This window comes from Anser brachyrhynchus, assembly GCF_964034855.1.
Source record: "Anser brachyrhynchus genome assembly, contig: SCAFFOLD_334, whole genome shotgun sequence".
NCBI lineage: Eukaryota > Metazoa > Chordata > Aves > Anseriformes > Anatidae > Anser > Anser brachyrhynchus.
Genome location: NW_027663949.1, coordinates 44,517 through 67,981, shown reverse-complemented (window position 1 = coordinate 67,981; position 23,465 = coordinate 44,517). Strand labels below are relative to the sequence as shown.

Genomic DNA, 23,465 nt, shown 5'->3' with positions numbered 1-23,465 from the left:
GTGCAGTGAGCTCAGAGAGTGCACTGGCACCACTGGGGATGCAGTGCAGTGAGTCCAGAGAGTGCACTGGCACCACTAGGGATGCAGTGCAGTGAGTCCAGAGAGGTCACGGGCAACACTGGGGATGCAGTGCAGTGAGTCCAGAGAGTGCACTGGAACCACTGGGGATGCAGTGCAGTGAGTCCAGAGAGTGCACTGGCACCACTGGGGATGCAGTGCGGTGAGTCCAGAGAGTGCACTGGCACCACTGGGGATGCAGTGCAGTGAGTCCAGAGAGGGCACTGGCACCACTGGGGATGCAGTGCAGTGAGTCCAGAGAGTGCACTGGCACCACTGGGGATGCAGTGCAGTGACTCAAGAGAGTGCACTGGCCCCACTGGGGATGTAGTGCAGTGAGTCCACAGAGGGCACTGGCACCACTGGGGATGCAGTGCAGTGAGTCCAGAGAGGTCACTGGCACCACTGGGGATGCAGTGCAATGAGTCCAAAGAGTGCACTGGTACCATTGGGGATGCAGTGCAGTGAGTCCAGAGAGTGCACTGGCACCACTGGTGATGCAGTGCAGTGAGTCCAGAGAGTGCACGGGCACCACTGGAGATGCAGTGCAGTGAGCTCAGAGAGTGCACTGGCACCACTGGTGATGCACTGCAATGAGTCCAGAGAGTGCACTGGCACCACTAGTGATGCAGTGCAGTGAGTCCAGAGAGGTCACTGGCACCACTGGGGATGCAGTGCAGTGAGTCCAGAGAGTGCACTGGCACCACTGGGGATGCAGTGCGGTGAGTCCAGAGAGTGCACTAGCACCACTGGGGATGCACTGCAGTGAGTCCAGAGAGGGCACTGGCACTATTGGGGATGCACCCCTGTGAGTCCAGAGAGTGCACTGGCAGCATTGGGGATGCAGTGCAGTGACTCAGGAGAGGTCACTGGCACCACTGGGGATGTAGTGCAGTGAGTCCACAGAGGGCACTGGCACCACTGGGGATGCAGTACAGTTAGTCCAGAGAGTGCACTGGCACCACTGGGGATGCAGTGCAGTGAGTCCAAAGAGTGCACTGGCACCATTGGGGATGCAGTGCAGTGAGTCCAGAGAGTGCACTGGCACCACTGGGGATGCAGTGCAGTGAGTCCAGAGAGTGCACTGGCAGCATTGGGGATGCAGTGCAGTGACTCAGGAGAGGTCACTGGCACCACTGGGGATGTAGTGCAATGAGTCCACAGAGGGCACTGGCACCACTGGGGATGCAGTGCAGTGAGTCCAGAGAGTGCACTGGCACCACTGGGGATGCAGTGCAGTGAGTCCAAAGAGTGCACTGGCACCATTGGGGATGCAGTGCAGTGAGTCCAGAGAGTGCACTGGCACCACTGGGGATGCAGTGCAGTGAGTCCACAGAGTGCACTGGCACCACTGGGGATGCAGTGCAGTGAGCTCAGAGAGTGCACTGGCACCACTGGGGATGCAGTGCAGTGAGTCCAGAGAGTGCACTGTCACCACTAGGGATGCAGTGCAGTGAGTCCAGAGAGGTCACTGGCAACACTGGGGATGCAGTGCAGTGAGTCCAGAGAGTGCACTGGAACCACTGGGGATGCAGTGCAGTGAGTCCAGAGAGTGCACTGGCACCACTGGGGATGCACTGCAGTGAGTCCAGAGAGGGCACTGGCACGACTGGGGATGCAGTGCAGTGAGTCCAGAGAGTGCACTGGCACCACTGGGGATGCAGTGCAGTGAGTCCAGAGAGTGCACGGGCACCACTGGAGATGCAGTGCAGTGAGCTCAGAGAGTGCACTGGCACCACTGGTGATGCACTGCAATGAGTCCAGAGAGTGCACTGGCACCACTAGTGATGCAGTGCAGTGAGTCCAGAGAGGTCACTGGCACCACTGGGGATGCAGTGCCGTGAGTCCAGAGTGTGCACTGGCACCACTGGGGATGCAGTGCAGTTAGTCCAGAGAGTGCACTGGCACCAGTGGGGATGCAGTGCAGTGAGTCCAGAGAGTGCACTGGCACCACTGGGAGTGCAGTGCAGTGAGTCCAGAGAGTGCACTGGCACCAGTGGGGATGCACTGCAGTGAGTCCAGAGAGTGCACTGGCACCACTGGGGATGCACCCCGGTGAGTCCAGAGAGTGCACTGGCACCACTGGGGATGCATCCCGGCAAGTCCAGAGAGTGCACTGGCACCTCCGGGGATGCAGTGCCGTGAGTCCAGAGAGTGCACTGGCACCAATGGGGATGCAGTGCAGTGAGTCCAGAGAGTGCTCTGGCACCACTGGGGATGCACTGCAGTGAGACCAGAGATTGCACTGGTACGATTGGGGATGCACTGCAGTGAGTCCAGAGAGTGCACTGGCACCACTGGGGATGCACCCCGGTGAGTCCAGAGAGTGCACTGGCACCACTGGGGATGCACCCCGGTGAGTCCAGAGAGTGCACTGTCACCACTGGGGATGCAGTGCAGTGAGCTCAGAGAGTGCACTGGCACCACTGGGGATGCACTGCAGTGAGTCCAGAGAGTGCACTGGCACCACTGGGGATGCAGTGCAGTGAGTCCAGAGAGTGCACTGGCACCACTGGGAGTGCAGTGCAGTGAGTCCAGAGAGTGCACTGGCACCAGTGGGGATGCACTGCAGTGAGTCCAGAGAGTGCACTGGCACCACTGGGGATGCACCCCGGTGAGTCCAGAGAGTGCACTGGCACCACTGGGGATGCATCCCGGCAAGTCCAGAGAGTGCACTGGCACCTCCGGGGATGCAGTGCCGTGAGTCCAGAGAGTGCACTGGCACCAATGGGGATGCAGTGCAGTGAGTCCAGAGAGTGCTCTGGCACCACTGGGGATGCACTGCAGTGAGACCAGAGATTGCACTGGTACGATTGGGGATGCACTGCAGTGAGTCCAGAGAGTGCACTGGCACCACTGGGGATGCACCCCGGTGAGTCCAGAGAGTGCACTGTCACCACTGGGGATGCAGTGCAGTGAGCTCAGAGAGTGCACTGGCACCACTGGGGATGCAGTGCAGTGAGTCCAGAGAGTGCACTGGCACCACTGGGGATGCACTGCAGTGAGTCCAGAGAGTGCACTGGCACCACTGGGGATGCAGTGCAGTGAGTCCAGAGAGTGCACTGGCACCACTGGGGATGCAGTGCAGTGAGCTCAGAGAGTGCACTGGCACCACTGGGGATGCAGTGCAGTGAGTCCAGAGAGTGCACTGGCACCACTGGGGATGCAGTGCAGTGAGTCCAGAGAGTGCACCTGCACCAGTGGGGATGCAGTGCAGTGAGTCCAGAGAGTGCACTGGCACCACTGGGGGTGCATTGCAGTGAGTCCAGAGAGGTCACTGGCACCACTGGGAATGCAGTGCAGTGAGTCCAGAGAGTGCACTGGCACCACTGGGGATGCACCCCGGTGAGTCCAGAGAGTGCACTGGCACCACTGGGGATGCACCCCGGCAGGTCCAGAGAGTGCACTGTCACCACTGGGATGCAGTGCAGTGAGTCCAGAGAGTGCCCTGGCACCACTGGGGATGCAGTGCAGTGAGTCCAGAGAGTGCACGGGCACCACTGGGGATGCAGTGCAGTGAGTCCAGAGAGTGCACCTGCACCAGTGGGGATGCAGTGCAGTGAGTCCAGAGAGTGCACTGGCACCACTGGGGGTGCATTGCAGTGAGTCCAGAGAGGTCACTGGCACCACTGGGGATGCACTGCAGTGAGACCAGAGATTGCAGTGGCACCACTGGGGATGCAGTGCAGTGAATCCAGAGAGTGCACTGGAACGATTGGGGTTGCACTGCAGGGAGTCCAGAGAGTGCACTGGCACCACCTGGGATGCAATGCAGTGAGTCCAGGGAGTGCACTGGCACCACTGGGGATGCACTGCAGTGACTCAAGAGAGCGCACTGGCACCACTGGGGATGCAGTGCAGTGAGTCCAGAGAGTGCACTGGCACCACTGGGGATGCAGTGCAGTGAGTCCAGAGAGTGCACTGGCACCACTGGGGATGCAGCGCAGTGAGTCCAGAGAGTGCACTGGCACCACTGGGGATGCACTGCAGTGAGTCCAGAGAGTGCACTGGCACCACTGGGGATTCACTGCAGTGAGTCCAGAGAGTGCACTGGCACCACTGGGGATACACTGCAGTGAGTCCAGAGAGTGCACTGGCACTACTGGGGATGCAATGGAGTGAGTCCAGAGAGTGCACTGGCACCACTGGGGATGCACTGCAGTGACTCAAGAGAGCGCACTGGCACCACTGGGGATGCAGTGCAGTGAGTCCAGAGAGTGCACTGGCACCACTGGGGATGCCGTGCGGTGAGTCCAGAGAGTGCACTGGCACCACTGGGGGTGCAGTGCAGTGAGTCCAGAGAGGTCACTGGCACCACTGGGTATGCAGTGCAGTGAGTCCAGAGAGTGCACTGGCACCACTGGGGATGCACCCCGGTGAGTCCAGAGAGTGCACTGGCACCACTGGGGATGCACCCCGGCAGGTCCAGAGAGTGCACTGTCACCACTGGGATGCAGTGCAGTGAGTCCAGAGAGTGCCCTGGCACCACTGGGGATGCAGTGCAGTGAGTCCAGAGAGTGCACGGGCACCACTGGGGATGCACTACAGTGAGTCCAGAGAGTGCACTGGTACCACTGGGGATGCACTGCAGTGAGTCCAGAGAGTGCACTGGCACCACTGGGGATGTGGTGCAATGAGTCCAGAGAGTGCACTGGCACCACTGAGGATGCACTGCAGTGAGACCAGAGATTGCAGTGGCACCACTGGGGATGCAGTGCAGTGAATCCAGAGAGTGCACTGGAACGATTGGGGATGCACTGCAGGGAGTCCAGAGAGTGCACTGGCACCACCTGGGATGCAATGCAGTGAGTCCAGGGAGTGCACTGGCACCACTGGGGATGCACTGCAGTGACTCAAGAGAGCGCACTGGCACCACTGGGGATGCAGTGCAGTGAGTCCAGAGAGTGCACTGGCACCACTGGGGATGCAGCGCAGTGAGTCCAGAGAGTGCACTGGCACCACTGGGGATGCAGCGCAGTGAGTCCAGAGAGTGCACTGGCACCACTGGGGATGCACTGCAGTGAGTCCAGAGAGTGCACTGGCACCACTGGGGATTCACTGCAGTGAGTCCAGAGAGTGCACTGGCACCACTGGGGATACACTGCAGTGAGTCCAGAGAGTGCACTGGCACTACTGGGGATGCAATGGAGTGAGTCCAGAGAGTGCACTGGCACCACTGGGGATGCACTGCAGTGACTCAAGAGAGCGCACTGGCACCACTGGGGATGCAGTGCAGTGAGTCCAGAGAGTGCACTGGCACCACTGGGGATGCCGTGCGGTGAGTCCAGAGAGTGCACTGGCACCACTGGGGGTGCAGTGCAGTGAGTCCAGAGAGGTCACTGGCACCACTGGGTATGCAGTGCAGTGAGTCCAGAGAGTGCACTGGCACCACTGGGGATGCACCCCGGTGAGTCCAGAGAGTGCACTGGCACCACTGGGGATGCACCCCGGCAGGTCCAGAGAGTGCACTGTCACCACTGGGATGCAGTGCAGTGAGTCCAGAGAGTGCAATGGCACCACTGGGGATGCAGTGCAGTGAGTCCAGAGAGTGCACTGGCACCACTGGGGATGCACTACAGTGAGTCCAGAGAGTGCACTGGTACCACTGGGGTGCACTGCAGTGAGTCCAGAGAGTGCACTGGCACCACTGGGGATGTGGTGCAATGAGTCCAGAGAGTGCACTGGCACCACTGAGGATGCACTGCAGTGAGACCAGAGATTGCAGTGGCACCACTGGGGATGCAGTGCAGTGAATCCAGAGAGTGCACTGGAACGATTGGGGATGCACTGCAGGGAGTCCAGAGAGTGCACTGGCACCACCTGGGATGCAATGCAGTGAGTCCAGGGAGTGCACTGGCACCACTGGGGATGCACTGCAGTGACTCAAGAGAGCGCACTGGCACCACTGGGGATGCAGTGCAGTGAGTCCAGAGAGTGCACTGGCACCACTGGGGATGCAGCGCAGTGAGTCCAGAGAGTGCACTGGCACCACTGGGGATGCAGTGCAGTGAGTCCAGAGAGTGCACTGGCACCACTGGGGATTCACTGCAGTGAGTCCAGAGATTGCCCCGGCACCACTGGGGATGCAGTGCAGTGAGTCCAGAGAGTGCAGTGGCACCACTCGCGATGCACTGCAGTGAGTCCAAAGAGTGCACTGGCACCATTGGGGATGCAGTGCAGTGAGTCCAGAGAGTGCACTGGCACCACTGGGAATGCAGTGCAGTGAGCTCAGAGAGTGCACTGGCACCACTGGGGATGCAGTGCAGTGAGCTCAGAGAGTGCACTGGCACCACTGGTGATGCAGTGCAGTGAGTCCAGGGAGTGCACTGGCACCACTGGGGATGCAGTGCTGTGAGTCCAGAGAGTGCACTGGCACCACTAGGGATGCAGTGAAATGAGTCCAGAGAGTGCACTGGCACCACTGGGGATGCAGTGCAGTGAGTTCAGAGAGTGCACTGGCACCACTGGGGATGCAGTGCGGTGAGTTCAGAGAGCGCACTGGCACCACTGGGGATGCACTGCAGTGAGTCCAGAGATGGCACTGGCACTATTTGGGATGCACCCCGGTGAGTCCAGAGAGTGCACTGGCACCACTGGGAATGCACTGCACTGAGTCCAGAGAGGTCACTGGCACCACTGGGGATGCAGTGCAGTGAGTCCAGAGAGTGCCCTGGCACCACTGGGGATGCAGTGCAGTGAGTCCAGAGAGTGCACTGGCACCAGTGGGGATGCAGTGCAGTGAGTCCAGAGAGTGCACTGGCACCACTGGGGATGCAGTGCAGTGAGTCCAGAGAGTGCACTGGCACCACTGGGGATGCAGTGCCGTGAGTCCAGAGAGTGCACTGGCACCACTGGGGATGCACTGCAGTGAGTCCAGAGAGTGCACTGGCACCACTGGGGATGCAGTGCAGTGAGTCCAGAGAGTGCCTTGGCACCACTGGGGATGCAGTGCAGTGAGTCCACAGAGGGCACTGGCACCACTGGGGATGCAGTGCAGTGAGTCCAGAGAGTGCACTGGCACCACTGGGGATGCAGTGCCGTGAGTCCAGAGTGTGCACTGGCACCACTGGGGATGCAGTGCAGTGAGTCCAGAGAGTGCACTGGCACCAGTGGGGATGCAGTGCTGTGAGTCCAGAGAGTGCACTGGCACCACTGGGGGTGCAGTGCAGTGATTCCAGAGAGTGCACTGGCACCAGTGGGGATGCACTGCAGTGAGTCCAGAGAGTGCACTGGCACCACTGGGGATGCAGTGCGGTGAGTCCAGAGAGCGTACTGGCACCACCGGGGATGCAGTGAAATGAGTCCAGAGAGCGCACTGGCACCACCGGGGATACAGTGCCGTGCTTCCAGAGAGTGCACTGGCACCACTGGGGATGCAGTGCAGTGAGTCCAGAGAGTGCACTGGCACCACTGGGGATGCACTGCAGTGAGTCCAGAGAGTGCACTGGCACCATTGGGGATGCAGTGCAGTGAGTCCAGAGAGTGCACTGGCACCACTGGGGATGCAGTGCAGTGAGTCCAGAGAGTGCACTGGCACCACTGGGGATGCAGTGCAGTGAGCTCAGAGAGTGCACTGGCACCACTGGGGATGCAGTGCAGTGAGTCCAGAGAGTGCACTGTCACCACTAGGGATGCAGTGCAGTGAGTCCAGAGAGGTCACAGGCAACACTGGGGATGCAGTGCAGTGAGTCCAGAGAGTGCACTGGCACCACTGGGGATGCAGTGCCGTGAGTCCAGAGAGTGCCCTGGCACCACCGGGGATGCACTGCAGTGAGTCCAGAGAGGGCACTGGCACCACTGGGGATGCAGTGCAGTGAGTCCAGACAGTGCACTGGCACTACTGGGGATGCAGTGGAGTGAGTCCAGAGAGTGCACTGGCACCACTGGGGATGCACTGCAGTGAGTCCAGAGAGTGCACTGGCACCACTGGGGATGCAGTGCAGTGACTCAAGAGAGTGCACTGGCACCACTGGGGATGCACTGCAGTGAGTCCAGAGAGTGCACTGGCCCCACTGGGGATGTAGTGCAGTGAGTCCACAGAGGGCACTGGCACCACTGGGGATGCAGTGCAGTGAGTCCAGAGAGTGCACTGGCACCACTGGGGTTGCAGTGCAGTGAGTCCAAAGAGTGCACTGGCACCATTGGGGATGCAGTGCAGTGAGTCCCGAGAGTGCACTGGCACCACTGGGGATGCAGTGCAGTGAGTCCAGAGAGGTCACTGGCACCACTGGGTATGCAGTGCAGTGAGTCCAGAGAGTGCACTGGCACCACTGGGGATGCAGTGCAGTGAGTCCAGAGAGTGCACTGGCACCACTGGGGATGCAGTGCAGTGAGTCCAGAGAGTGCACTGGCACCACTGGGGATGCAGTGCAGTGACTCAAGAGAGTGCACTGGCCCCACTGGGGATGTAGTGCAGTGAGTCCACAGAGGGCACTGGCACCACTGGGGATGCAGTGCAGTGAGTCCAGAGAGTGCACTGGCACTACTGGGGATGCAGTGCAGTGAGTCCAAAGAGTGCACGGGCACCACTGGGGATGCAGTGCAGTGAGTCCAGAGAGTGCACTGGCACCACTGGGGATGCAGTGCAGTGAGTCCAGAGAGTGCACTGGCACCACTGGGGATGCAGTGCAGTGAGCTCAGAGAGTGCTGAAAATAACCCACGTTCTCTTAATGCTGTATCATCAAGGTCAAATATTCTTTCCTCATACATTTTGCAACCTGTGGAGTTCACATTCCTGTCAGCCTTTACAAACGTGACTTTGCAGTAGTCTTTTAGATTTCTCATCACAAAATGCACTTGAATACAGGCTTAATGGATATTTTTATTCTATAAAGTTGTGTGAAATGAAATGTTAGGAGACTGTTGGGACAAGGAGAGTGGATATTGTATCTATAGTTTAAATGTTACTTATATGTTTGTTTGTAGTTATGTCTGTTTCGCTAGACTGGGATGCTTTCTTCTTTCACTCTTCAGGTCGTGAACAAGATTTTTGCATGATGTGCACGATGGAGACTCACATTAACCAGGCCCTGCGTTGCACTGTTGATGCCATCGAGCCTACGCGTGTTATCAATAATCTCAGTCGTAAGTGGCTTCAGATGTGTTTCTTTTTCAGCATCTTGTAATCTTCAAATAATTATTTGATGTGTATAAATGGTTTTAACACTGTAAAGAAGAGAGATTTTAGAAACAGGAGAATTACTTCATTTTTAAATGAGGTGAATACTATCATCTTCTTATTTAGGAATAGGACAACATTTCCGTTTTGGCAGTCAAGAAGACACACACGAGTTCTTGCGCTATACTGTTGATGCTATGCAGGAAGCGTGCTTGAATGGAAGCACCAAGTAAGCATAAACAAATTCACTTTTATACGTTCTCTAGCACCTTTTAGGCCTTTATTTACTATCAAAACTGAAAGTCTAGGTCATCCTTGGTTTTCATAAAACTCTTTGAAGAGTTAACTGTGTGCCTTAAATCTTCTGAGGTCTGATTATAATTTATTTCCAGATTGGACAGATCTTCTCAAGCTACCACCATCATTCATCAAATATTTGGAGGATTTCTAAGATCAAGAGGTACTTTTAAAAATATTCCTGTCCTTAGAACTGATCTGTGTCTTTTGTCGGTAGTAAAGCAGTCTGTAGTTTGTCTGAAGTAGTATCTATCGACAACTTGAATGTGGACAGTTAGTCTCCTTCACGTGTTGTTAAGCATTTATATTTTGCTTCCAGTGAAGTGCTTGAATTGCAAAGCAGTTTCGGATACGTATGAGGCATTTCTTGATATCACTTTGGATGTAAAGGTAGGAGGTTTTGTAAATATAATTCATGATGTTTAAGTACATGTATAACTTTCTAAATTAAACTTGTTTAACTTAAAAAACCAAACCACGTACAATGTTAAAATATAAGAGCTTGGTGGTGGTTAGAAAGTGGATTGGACTTTGTCCTTCTGTGGAACCCCTGTAAATAGTCTCCACGTCTGCATTGGGTTTAAGGGGAAAGAATTTTATTGCTGCGCAAAGTATAATACTGTCACACTTCTTTGTTGTTCTACCTCAATATACGTCTAATTGTTAGACTGTTGGATTTGTTGCCAGTATTGATGACAAAGCACACTATAGATGCTGTCTGCGTTACTGGAAAATGATTTGTTTCAAAGTAGAATGACTTCCAGGTGAGGTAAACGCTGAGCATGCTCTTTCTGCCTCCTTCTTGACAGTGCTCATAGTAGATCGCTTAAGTATGTGTTAGTCAGGTTCTCTTATAAACTCCTAGTGCGTCTCTGGAATTTTGAATTTACAGTGACTTTACGCTCTTCTCTCTCGCTCCTCTAGGCGGTTTCATCTGTTACCAGAGCTCTAGAACTATTTGTGAAACCTGAAGAGCTGGATGGAGAGAATTGCTATAAATGTAGCGAGTAAGATTATTACTAATTATGTCTTAATACTAGATATTAGTTTTATATATTACATGACTTAGAGCGTAAGTTATCCTTTAACTTCATTTAGAAATAAGGAGACGCAGCTTTGTTGTTGTTGTTGTTGCTTCATTTTCTAGTAGTGGTGAGCTGAAGCAAGGAGCTATGGAGAATGATTTGGAGTGGAAGGCAGCAGCAGGTTCCTACAGGTCCTAGCGTTCACTGTGAAACAAAGTTAGATTGAGTGTCAGGGAATGTGAGCTGGCTCTGTGGTAATGAATGTTAGCAGCCTGTGCTGGCTCACTAAACAGCGTCTTGCACAGCTCTTGAACTGTGAAACCTGTCGATGTGGACTAATGTCCGAAATGAGCTCCCTTAAGCCTAACCCGTGCACAGGGAAAGCCTGTTGAGTTCAGGCGCTCTCTGTGCTGATCAATATGTAAGATGTTTCTACGTATGTGAGAAACAATTGAACATTTGCATAAGATGGTTTGGCAAAACAAGCTGTTAGTCAAACGTCCCCTCAGAAAAGCACAGAGTGCCCGGCTCAGTTCTGTAGAATTCATGCCTGACCCCTCTAAATGAAAAATGCAGTATCCACTTCTTGTTGTTGGATACTAAGGAAATTAGGGTGTCGAATCAAGAGCGTCCAATAGGTTATTAAAGCAATTTAATCCCAGGTTCGTCTTGGCCTGCGGATCCTAGAAAGCAACATGCAGCGTATTCAGGATTCTCATAAGTGATGTCTGAGGAAGAGAAAGAACTGTAATAGCACCTCACATCTGAATTGCATGGTCCTTCCTTAATGTGCTCTTTGAGGTGTGATCGGTTCAGTCACACTTAAAGCCAGAATTTTCCGTCTTTTTGTGAGCTTAAAAGGAAAGGCCTTGCACATGTACAGTACTTTTTCCATTGCTGATAACTGTTATTAGTCTTATATATAACTCATTTTTACTATTTTTTGTTTATATTTTATAACTCCCTGGTAATACGCTTTCGTGAGAGATTCCTGTTCCCGCTGTGCTCTGAGTTGTTGGTAAAACTTACCTTCTTCTCTGTATTAACAAACGTGACATGCAGTGCATGGGTTTATGAAAAGAAAAAACCAAACATATGATGCAAGTAAATATCATTCAAATAGCATAAGCATGCATGAGACATTAAAACGAGTTTGTTTTGGGGGCAAAAAAGATGATGCTTTCAAACACTTGTCTCTGCTTGTTTTTAAGGTGTAAAAAGATGGTTCCTGCATCCAAGAGATTTACCATACACCGTTCTTCCAACGTTCTCACAATATCACTGAAAAGATTTGCAGATTTCACAGGTGGAAAGATCAACAAGGTATATTTCCCGCTGTAATGCAACTTTGTCATCATGTAATGGGACATCCCCCAAAGCTGAAAGTTGTTAATATTTTCAGACAATAATTGTAGACTAACGACTATGGCTTATTCTTTCTCTTAATATCAGTAAAGTTCCTGCTTGACAAGAAGCATATACTTTCCTCTGAGAAGGCTAATTCATCAGAAAACAGTTGTCTGCAACTTCTAGTATTAAACGTTGCTTATGGGAAGACTTATTTTTAGTGAATCAAGAGATATATTCATATAATTCCAGTCTCTGTTTTTTGGAAGTGTTTTTCTCTGGCTAGTCCGCGAAGTACTCTGATATAATTTTTCTATCTTCTTGGTCTCTCTTTAGGAAGTAAAATATCCTGAGTATTTGGACCTCCGAGCCTACATGTCTCAATCAAGTGGAGAACCACTCATCTATGCCTTATATGCGGTGCTGGTGCATCATGGTATCAACTGTCGCTCAGGACACTATGTATGCTACATAAAGGTAGAAGTCAACATCATTTCTAACAGGGTAAAGGTTGTGCTGGCAAACCAGTTCAAGTGTTACTAGTAGTACTGTTTCTAGGGAAAAAGATTTCATTATATGTTTATTTGACACGTGTGTATTTTATTGCTATCTGTGATTTCATTTGGAAAACATGCAATTCATCTGAAGATATCGTTGTCTTTATTTGCAGGCTGGTAATGGACTTTGGTATCAGATGAATGATGCAAAAGTAGTCCGTACTGACATTAAAAGAGTTCTTGGTCAGCAAGCTTACTTACTTTTTTATATCAGGTAATAACAAGTATTCAAATGTGTTCAGAAGAGATTTACTCTCCTGTTATTGATACTTTTCTTTTTGCAAGTGTTTTTCTTTCTCTCCCAGGAAAAGATGATTATTTCTCTAATTCAGTTCTGTCTAACCTGAAATTCTCTGTCATTTATTATCTTTTGTTGCTTGGCCTTAAACTGCAGCACTTGTGTAAATTGCTGTATATGTGTTATCTGTAGCTGGCTAATTTAGAGAAGGAGAGAAATGAAGGCCATCTGTGGTGTAAGAATGAATTATTGCTCTGAAAGTGATAGTCATAGTAGGAAGACTGTTACCTACTTTTCAGTTTGTAGTCTTGGCTAAGTCTTCTGTAGAGAAGGCTTCCATATCGTATGAACTGTTCCTATAAAATTATAGGATGGGATTTAATCCAAGAGTAGGCCGAAAGAAAAACTAAACTGAGATCACTGCTCTTTTCTGAAGGCGCTATGATTTGACGCTCGGAGAACGTGCTTTTTACTTAGCAGCACCGTCTTATCCCTGTTCATTCCCCCCTGGTCAGCGGGGGGCTAACAGTAAGCAGGCTGGATTTCTGGGACCACGACTTCCTCCTCATATGATTAAGGTAATTTAGGGAAGCGGGAGGGCAGATAATGGCACCAAACGGACAGTGGGTTTGGGGTTTGGTGTGGGGTTTTTTGTTTGGTTTTTGGCATCTTTGTTTTGTTTTCCTTCCCACGCTGCAGCTGTCTTCACAGCCCTCATGCTACAGCCAGAGTCATTCAAACAGTGGTTACTGCTGAATTGCGCAGCCATGCGACTCCATTGTTTATACCTCCTAGACAGCTTTGTAAAGCACAGAGAGCTACGCTCTTTGACAATTTAAGTAGAGTGTACTAATCCTCGAATCATTTAAAAGAGGACTTGTTTTTCCTATCGACGTCACTTTAGCTAAGACAGGGAAACCAAATTGTCTTATTCCTGAGCACCAGAACAATTATTCCAGGCTTTTTGGGGTATGTTTAAAGGGGAAACTAAATATATTTGGGAATAGCTTTAGGCAATGTTAAGTTGTTTGGATGGTTTTCAAAAATGATGTTAATTTGATATCAATATGCAGTAAACCAAAAGCAGGAATTAAATACACTTATGGGACTTGCATTTATCTTTTAAGGGCAGTGTTTTTTGCTTTTTAGGTGTTAAGACCATTTGTAGAAATACTTAGTAGGAGAATGACATGTTTAAAAATGTTAAATGGAGTGTTTCCATTAACCCGTCTTGCAATTTCTTCTTTTTAAATACAGAATTCAAGTCGTTTAAATGGAAATGGATCCATAAAAGAGGATGCAAATACCACTGGTGTCACCCTAAAAAGGCCATCTTCAGCACCACCAATGGCCTGTGTTCAAGAACAGGCGATTACCAGGCCTTCAATTACTGATACGTCAAAAAACCAGAAGATCACCATCAGTATTCACAATAAATTGCCTGCTCGTCAGACTGTGTCACAGCCTGACTGTCTTAGCAGTGCTGTGGAGGATGAAGATCTCTACAAGGCTGTTCCTTCATCCACAATCACAAATTCGGTAAAGCAAATGAAGCAAATACAAATACAAAAAAAAAAAAAAAGAGTTTCTGCTGAAATTTTTGTGGAGCCAAAGGTGAATGGAAATCCTAAACTCAGCTCTGATAACACAGTCCCTTACGGTGCAGAATCTTCAGGAAAATCTGAGGAGGAGTCAAAGGGCTTATTTAAAAGGAATTGCAATGCAATGTGGAATTTTGGTTGGAAAGGTAGTCCGTACATTGCAGAATTCCCATTCTTCCTGTCAGAATGCTGATGAAGGAAGATCCCAGCATGAGCTGCCAAACACTGATTCACTGAATGGTGCTATTAGTTTAGTTCATGAATCTAAAGAAAACGGACTGAAACTTGATGATTCCACTTGCCAAGTTGAACCTGTTAAACCTTGTGAGATGTTCTTTTCTAAAACAAACGGATTGCTTGAAACATAGTAGTTTGCTCCATCGAGAATTTCTCACCCACGATGTATTCGGGAGTGTTTATCATGTTCCTAATTCAGGCGAAATGCTGAGAAAACACAGCACAAATTTGATCGTAACCCTTTGTGATACTATGCCATTAGAATTTGCAGAGCTGAGCTGACATTAGAACTTGTCAGCTTAAGCTGAGCTGAGATAAAAATTCTTAAGTTTCATAAAGTAGATTTTGGGAGGTGAGTTGGCGTTATCTTTGAAGTGTAGATAATGCATACAACACAAAGCGATCTTGCTTAGCATTTAATGTAGAAATTCTGAGAAGACTAGTCCTCAGCACAAATGGTATTTTTTCTGTCTGCTGACTTGTGCGTTTTAGTTGCAGATGCCTGGAGCTATGCCTCCAGTCCCTCGAGAAGTCATCATGGAATCCCTCACGGCCAGCCAGCTGAACAGCTTGTCAGAGGAAAGAAGGTAAAATGAGCACAGTCTGATTAAGACAAGATTTTATGGAAGTTCATGGCGGTTTTATCTGTCTACTAATACTATTTAATGGAAGGATTTAAATCAGTAGAATTCCGTACTGTATGGCCAGTGTTGCGAACAGAACTAATGATCGACACTGTGCATAGCACTCTGATGCAGGCTGGTGCCTCGCGGAGAACTTGTGTTTCTTCATAGAATGTTTTTCCATTTTTCTCCATTATCTGGAGAAACATTGGCTGTTCCCCCGTCGCCCCCACCCCTTTTTTCTCAGAGCAGCAGGTGGAGGGAGACGGAAACGTGTTTTTATTTTGTGCAGTGTCCCGGGACCTCCGAAATCTACTGAGAATGATGAATACCTTGAACAGTACCAATGTGATGACCGTGGAGACAAGGAGAAACCAAGAAGATCAAAAGAACATGAACTGATTTCAGAAGAAAATGTTTTCTACATCAAAGAGTCTTCTGAGACTGGTGAGAAATTGCGGCAAACTTCCCCTCTAAAGTCTGACAGTGAATGTAGTTCTAAAAACCTTTCCTCCTTAGCTGTTACAGATAGATGCCAAGATACAAAGGACGAGACTAAAAAATCTGACAAAGAGCGTTACCAGAGAAAGAGGGAACATTCTCCTACTGAAGAGAAGGAGAGTCAAAAAGATGGTCATTCCAGCAAGAGAAGGTGCTCTCGGAGTGTGGAAGTTGTTAAGCAAAAGCGTCACAAGCAGGAGTATTGGGAGGGAAGCAGGTACAGATCTTCCCATAGTGAAAGGAACAGCCCTGATAATGGCAGAAGACCAGTAAAATATTCAAAGTACAGATCTCGAAGCAGAGGAAGATCAGAACAAGATAGCGCTAGATATTACCATTCCAAAGGGGAAAGAAGTTGGAGCAGAGAAAGATACTATCAAGATGAACCACGGAAATGGGAAAAATGTAGCTATTACAAGGATTACTATTCACCTCATGCAGCAGGAGACAGTAGAGAGAGAAAGTTCTCTCACGGTGATAAAGACTTTGACAAATTGACTCAGACTTACTCCAGCAGGTCACATAAGCGTTATCATTACAAAAGCAGATGGCCTCACGGTTCCCTCTTGAGAGAGGAAGATGTACATCACTTTAGCACACCCAGAGCAGACTCACATCGTTGCTCAGTAGCTCAGCAACATTCTGGAAAACATTCGCGTGAGAGACATGCACTTCCACCTGTGTCAGCTCATTTGGAGAACTGTCGCCAGAAAAAGGCAAAAGAAGGAAACAGAAAAAGACAATATACTCGTGCAGAAGGTAGTGAAAGTGAAATAGAAAGGCAACGCAGAAAGGTAGAAAAGGAGGTTTTAGGTGGTGAAAACATGAAAAAATATAAGAAGTTCTAGAAGAAAAAGAAGTCTGAAGATAAACAGGGAGAGAAGGATTCCAAGTAAGCAGGGATTCCAGCCTAATCAGCATTTTTTTTCCTAATTCTTTTCTGGGTGCTTCTCATGTTTTGTTTTTTTTTTCATAGTTTCTGAGTTATTTAGATAGCATAATCTGGCTGGGGATCATGACTGGGGATCATTAGGTTGATCAGTGAAGACAGGAAAGGTATTGCTGAATTGTGTCAGAGCACTAGCTTTGGACCACGTAGTTCGAATCACATCTGCACACCATTCTGGATTAGGTTAAAATATTTTTTTTTTTTTACTTGCACATATTCCAGAGCTAACCATTGTTAATGATCTGTGTACCAACCAGGACCTATGGTCCTTCAATCTGAGGGCTTAAGTTTGCTGCATCTAAAGGAAGTTACATGTGCACAAAGTACCACAAAATAGCTGACATGCGGCAAATCATCGCCTGTGGTAAAATAAATAAAGTTTTCTGTATGCAACAAGTGCCACATCTTTTTTTCTCTTTTTAACTTGCATGTTTCTTTCAGACTTTATGATTTGTATTTCTCTGCGCTCCACTTTGACAATGCCAATCGCAAGCGTAACAAAAAGAAGAAAAAGGAGAAACATCAGGAAAGTGAAAGGCTTCTTGGAACACTTAGATCCTCGTTTCCAGAAGAAAACCCGGGAGAAGAAGGAAGAATCCCATCCTCCAGATGGCTCTTTATGAGAGCAATGCAGAAGTGAGGGCAGTAAACAACCTCACAAGGAAGGGAAGCCTTCCAGTGCAGGTGAAAGGAAGAAACATCGCATCCAGCGAGTATATTAAAGGTAAGCGGCTGCAGCATGTTTATGGGATTCCTTTTAGATTAATCTAGAGATTATCTAAAACAGTCTTTAAATGCTTGATGACTGAACAGTCTGCTGGATATTAAAATATGTTTTGAAAAATATGTTTCAAATGTTGTTTTTTCAGCTGTGTGGGGAGAACAAATACAGTGGCTATGAATATTTTGGCTATTATTCAGAACAGCATGTGGAGGGATATGTAAACTATGTAATATGTAAAAATATGTACTATGTAAAAATCCTGCTTTTTTTCTCCTTTTTGTTTTTTTTTTTGTCTTTTTCTTTTTTTCCCTGCTATTATAGGTTTAAGAATATAGAGGAATGCGCTGATGGAAGCCATGTAAAGAGTCTCCAAATTTGCATTGGGTTTAAGCGGAAAGAATTTTATGTCTGCACAAATTATGATACTGTCAAAACTTCTTTGTTGTTCTACCTCAATATACATCTAATTGTTAGACTGCTGGATTTGTTGCCAGTATTGATGACAAAGCACACTATAGATGCTGTCTGCGTTACTGGAAAATGATTTGTTTCAAAGTAAAATGACTTCCAGGTGAGGTAAACGCTGAGCATGCTCTTTCTGCCTCCTTCTTGACAGTGCTCATAGTAGATCGCTTAAGTATGTATTAGTCAGGTTCTCTTATAAACTCCTAGTGCGTCTCTGGAATTTTGAATTTACAGTGACTTTACGCTCTTCTCTCTCGCTCCTCTAGGCGGTTTCATCTGTTACCAGAGCTCTAGAACTATTTGTGAAACCTGAAGAGCTGGATGGAGAGAATTGCTACAAATGTAGCGAGTGAGATTATTAACTAATTATGTCTTAATGCTAGATATTAGTTTTATGTATTGCATGACTTAGAGCATAAGTTATCTTTTAACTTCATTTAGAAATAAGGAGACGCAGCTTCGTTGTTGTTGTTGTTGCTTCATTTTGTTTAAACAACTGGTGCACGGAAATAATCCCAAACTTGAAAACGTTACATCTGTTTTGGAAATCTAAGAAGAGTGGCTATTAGCTGATATTGGACTTTTCTCGTAGCATTGTCTGCACCATGGCTTGTCAAGCTTCCTAGGCGTGTAGCTGCATGCTGAAATATTCATATTGGCAGAAGTGAAAAGACATGCCCAGTAAGTAGTGGTGAGCTGAAGCAAGGAGCTGTGGAGAATGATTTGGAGTGGAAGGCAGCAGCAGGTTGCTGCAGGTCCTAGCGTTCACTGTGAAACAAAGTTAGATTGAGTGTCAGGGAATGTGAGCTGGCTCTGTGGTAATGAATGTTAGCAGCCTGTGCTGGCTCACTAAACAGCGTCTTGCACAGCTCTTGAACTGTGAAACCTGTCGATGTGGACTAATGTCCGAAATGAGCTCCCTTAAGCCTAACCCGTGCACAGGGAAAGCCTGTTGAGTTCAGGCGCTCTCTGTGCTGATCAATATGTAAGATGTTTCTACGTATGTGAGAAACAATTGAATATTTGCATAAGATGGTTTGGCAAAACAAGCTGTTAGTCAAACATCCCCTCAGAAAAGCACAGAGTGCCCGGCTCAGTTCTGTAGGATTCATGCCTGACCCCTCTAAATGAAAAATGCAGTATCCACTTCTTGTTGTTGGATACTAAGGAAATTAAGGTGTCGAATCAAGAGCGTCCAATAGGTTATTAAAGCAATTTAATCCCAGGTTCGTCTTAGCCTGCGGATCCTAGAAAGCAACATGCAGCGTATTCAGGATTCTCATAAGTGATGTCTGAGGAAGAGAAAGAACTGTAATAGCACCTCACATCTGAATTGCATGGTCCTTCCTTAACGTGCTCTTTGAGGTGTGATCGGTTCAGTCACACTTAAAGCCAGAATTTTCTGTCTTTTTGTGAGCTTAAAAGGAAAGGCCTTGCACATGTACAGTACTTTTTCCATTGCTGATAACTGTTATTAGTCTTATATATAACTCATTTTTACTATTTTTTGTTTATATTTTATAACTCCCTGGTAATACGCTTTCGTGAGAGATTCCTGTTCCCGCTATGCTCTGAGTTGTACCTACGTGTACCTACTGAGAAGCTAGGTGATAAGTGTTTTTGTACACTTATAAGTGGTCATTTTGTAAAGAGACTGCTGAAAAATCTGAACAGTGCTGCTGCAGAACTCTGAATGGGGGGCTAGCAACTGTCTTAACTGATCTGGAATCTTGAGTTTACTTTTCAGTGGACAGGAGGAGAGTCTCTCAAGGCAAACAGAGAGAGAAATAACACCCGATACTCATGTCAACATAAATTTATGCTCAGAGTGTAGGTGTAGGAACAGCGTCGGTATGTATATGGAACATCGGGAGAGGAAACTATATCGGTATTTACAGCTTTTCTACTTCCTTGTCAGAGAGACGTTGTCTCCAAATTAGAAATTGATGTATTTTGAATAAGGGCTGGCGGATCGGATTTATTCTTACTAGTGTTAATATTTGCTCTTGATTAGTACTTAATATCTGGTAACGCATCAATCAATCGTCAAAAATAAACTTAAAAATGTGTAAGGCTTATCTCGTTGGTCGATACAAAGACCAAGGTCTTTTCTCTTTTCTCTTTTTTTTTTTTTTTCCCAGTATTGTTTTTCTGTTTTCCTTCTCACTGCAGTCTTGATTTTGTTTCTTGTCCCTTAAGTATGTTTTCAATGTGTTGTTGAAACATTTTCCCTTTCAATGCAAAAAAAGGAGCTGTCACTGGTGTCTGCAAGTTGAAGACTGGAGCTTACCTGAAAATCACTGAGCCCAAGAGCTGTCACCTTAGTCTTCCAATAGGACAAGGATGTCTTCGTTTCTCAGTTAAATGCATTTTTCAGGTTTGTGTATTATTTTCTCAGGAATGGAAAGTGTGCGCACAATTTGCCAGTTGTGGGACTAGGAGTTCTCTTATTTCCTGTGCTTTGTTTAACCTGTCTTAAGTTTAATGGATAGCAATCAAGGTGTACTAGAAATCTGAAAACACTTTATGCTTTGTTCTCTCAGTCATTTTGGTATAACAAACTAGCTTATGGTTTAAACCCTCCATTAGGTTAGCATTTTCCCTAAACGTAACAAGTCCCTGTGTGCTACAGGAAGACAGTAACAAAAAATTAAGTATAGATATTCATCCTGCCATTATTCAGCTTCTGCCTATGGACAGACAATTACACTTATTTAAAGCGGTATCCTCTTGAAACCTAATCAGCATGTTAGAAAGCACTTAGTTATCGGCTTTTGTCCTGGAGGGCTGAGGTTTGTTTTGTTTTGTTTTACATTCAGCATTTCCTTTTCTAGCTTCCATTCCCCTGTTGTTTTGCATGAGGAAAACATGCAGCTTTACAAAGTAGAACGGAAAGAGATGCTTTTCAGTCTAACTTTTCAGTTTTTTGTAGGAGTTTTAAATGTGGTAGGTGCAAAACAGCATAAGTACTGCTGCCAAAGTTATATTCAAACAAGTATTTCTTGGAGAAGCAGAAGAAGCCCAGGGAGAAATAAATTTACAAACATGCTCTTCATGCTCTCCTTTCCCAAGATTTCTCTGAGATATATCCCATAGTCTGTGGGTTTTGAGGTATGTGGTTCCCAGGAGTGAAAAGGAGGGCCAAACAGCTCTCCTCTCGGATCTCCACGTGCCAGGGCTTTAGTGTACTGCCACTTATGGCTCTGCTTTTCACCTGGAAAAAGGGACCTCATGCTGTAAACTGAGGAGCCCTGCAATTGTTCTACTTGGGTTTTTTTTGTTTTTTTTTTTTTTTCCCCTGCTCGTATAGGCTTAGAAATGTGCTGATGAAACAATAAAAAAGCCAGCTTGGTACATCTCCTTACAAAAAAATAAGTACAAACTTGAGCTCCTGATCGGCTTCATGCTGAACTCTGTGCTGTTCTTGTCGTAATCTTGGTCTCTCAGTAGATAATATGGTTTAATTACGAATAGAATCATGTGATGAAGAAGATCTCACACTGCAACAAATTCAGCATCTCAAATGAAATTTTACATTTTCCGTGATTTTCTTTCTGAGCAGAAGTGTGTAGTATTAAATATATATATATATATATCTGTGATGAAGCCACGGTCGCAGTTACTCAGATATCTTAATAAGCACTTGCAGGAAGATAAATTGCTGCATCTTTTAGCATTATTTAATTGTAGGGTTAGAGACATGTTGATTCAACAGTGCTGTAAAGTTTCTAAGAGGTCACTTTGAAAAATACCAGCTAAATTACTGGCAAGACTGCACCCGTTCTTAAAAACAAACAACCCCCCCAAATCATCTGTTTTCCTCTTACAGGTAACTGAAGTAATCCCCAAAGAAGACAGTTCACTATCCAAAGGCAAGTTTTATTTTTAAACATTTTCTACATTTTATACCTAGCCACAACTTAACAACCAGTTAACGGTCGGTGACAATCCTGTTCAGTGTTGAAAATGTCATTCTGGCATAGGAAACAAAGGACTTCATCTTCTTGCTTTACAGCTGAATGTCTTCTACATAATGTTTGGAGAAGTGAAATCTTGCAAGAGGTTTTCAAAAATTCTGCCCGGTTTGGATGATGAAGTAAATTGCCATAGTCAGTAGATTCTGGCACTGACAAGTTCCTTCAAGCTAAAGAGGGAGTGCGATTGTTGCAAAGCATGACTGTGTTTTGAGACAGGGACGACCACAAGTTTTAATCTTAAAATACGACATGGAGGGGAGGCTGGTTGTTCACACATTCTTGCAAACATTAATACAATCTGTCCCATTATCAAGAACAAAATTAGGGACTGAACGGAGGTCTTTCAAATACCAGTGTTGCAAAAATAGACTTTTTATGCTACTAATGTCAAAAGAATCCTGATTGTACTAAACTGTGTCTCTTCTAGCTGATAAATCAGGAATAGCACAGAAGAAAATGCGTCTGCTCTAATGCTCTTTGGGTTTCGGTGAATTCTCTGGCCAGCAGATGGCGAACTCGCTTATTCTAAACCAGTCAAAAGTATAGGGAGAAAGTAAATGTCTTGCACACATTACACAAGTCCAGGGCATTGGGATCACTGGGCTACATGAGTGAAAGAGATGTACCCCAACAGTACCCCACTTAGATACGCTGCTTGCAACATAAGCAGGATGGGAGGGCTGTGCAAAGCAATTTTGGTAAATTGAGGAATTCATGTATTTCATCAAGCCTAAAGATACTAATTAGTTTCATGTGGGGGAAGGTCAGTCTTTCAAAGAAAAGAAAAAACATCTCTTAAGCAGGATTTTCTGAATGGTGGAATCTAATCTGAAAAAAGGCCACTTCAGCAGGTTATTTATTTATTTATTTATTTCTTACTGTATTGAACCTCTCAAGTAAGCTAGGAGCAGACTAGGAACAACTGAGGACTTGTTAGAGTGTGCCTTTTCACCTGGACTCATGTTACTTTGAATAAATTAACAAGGATAGCTAGTGATAATTTGTGATTTAAGGAAATTCCAGATACGTGAGAGAAAGAGCAGCGTTAAAGCAGTTAAATTCCTGCTCTCTCTAATAAGTGCTCTCTCTAGCCAGTTTCTGAACGCTTCTGTTCTGTGGCTAGGATTTGGTCAGCTTGACCACAAGATCACTAGTAAAACAAGGATGCCGTCCAGTCAAACCTTCAAATGAATGCAACTTACCTAAGGTCTACCGTTTGCTATCAAAACAGGTAGCTTTGTCCTAATATTCTGTACAGTTGACCAATTTTAGCATGGAACTGAAATGCAGTCAGTTTAATGGGAGGGCTTTGGAAGCTGCCTTCTCCAGTCAGTTCAGCCCTGTAGTCAGAGAGCAGATCAAGCTGTGTGCAGGCTTGTGACTTCTCTCTTTAGAAAGAAAACCACTGAGCCAGACAGTTCCATGTTGAGTATCACAACAGGGAATGACATTTCTTCCCTTTGTCTTTCAGATGCAGAGCTTACTGATGGAAGCCTTCAATACTCAGACTAAACCTACCATCAAAACGGACGACCTTTTTACCATCCAAACCAACCATTTTTCCATCAAACCCAACACCTTGGGTTTTGAAATGAAACTGGTAAGCCACAAGTCTTTATTGAATCTATTTTGCAGTGAAAGGGTTTTCTCTGTAACCTGATCATTTAAACTGTTGTGCTTAAAAGAAGGTCACTTGCAAGAGCGGTTATAATCCATGCTATAAAATTGAATCATCCTCTAGAAAGAAA

General features: G+C 46.9%; 1 protein-coding gene across 1 annotated transcript; it reads left to right on the top strand.

The window, feature by feature from the left end:
* Window positions 1-9,063: 9,063 nt before the first annotated feature.
* On the top strand, window positions 9,064-22,908 carry LOC308186578 (ubiquitin carboxyl-terminal hydrolase 42-like; the record flags this gene model as incomplete). The annotated part of the gene is made up of 12 exons (XM_080608705.1): window positions 9,064-9,142; window positions 9,303-9,405; window positions 9,569-9,636; window positions 9,793-9,863; window positions 10,398-10,480; window positions 11,710-11,821; window positions 12,182-12,322; window positions 12,516-12,616; window positions 14,122-14,179; window positions 14,971-15,065; window positions 15,394-15,548; window positions 22,841-22,908. The coding sequence occupies 12 exons, from the start codon at window positions 9,064-9,066 to the stop codon at window positions 22,906-22,908; spliced, it is 1,134 nt and encodes a 377-aa protein (XP_080464831.1).
* Window positions 22,909-23,465: the final 557 nt, after the last annotated feature.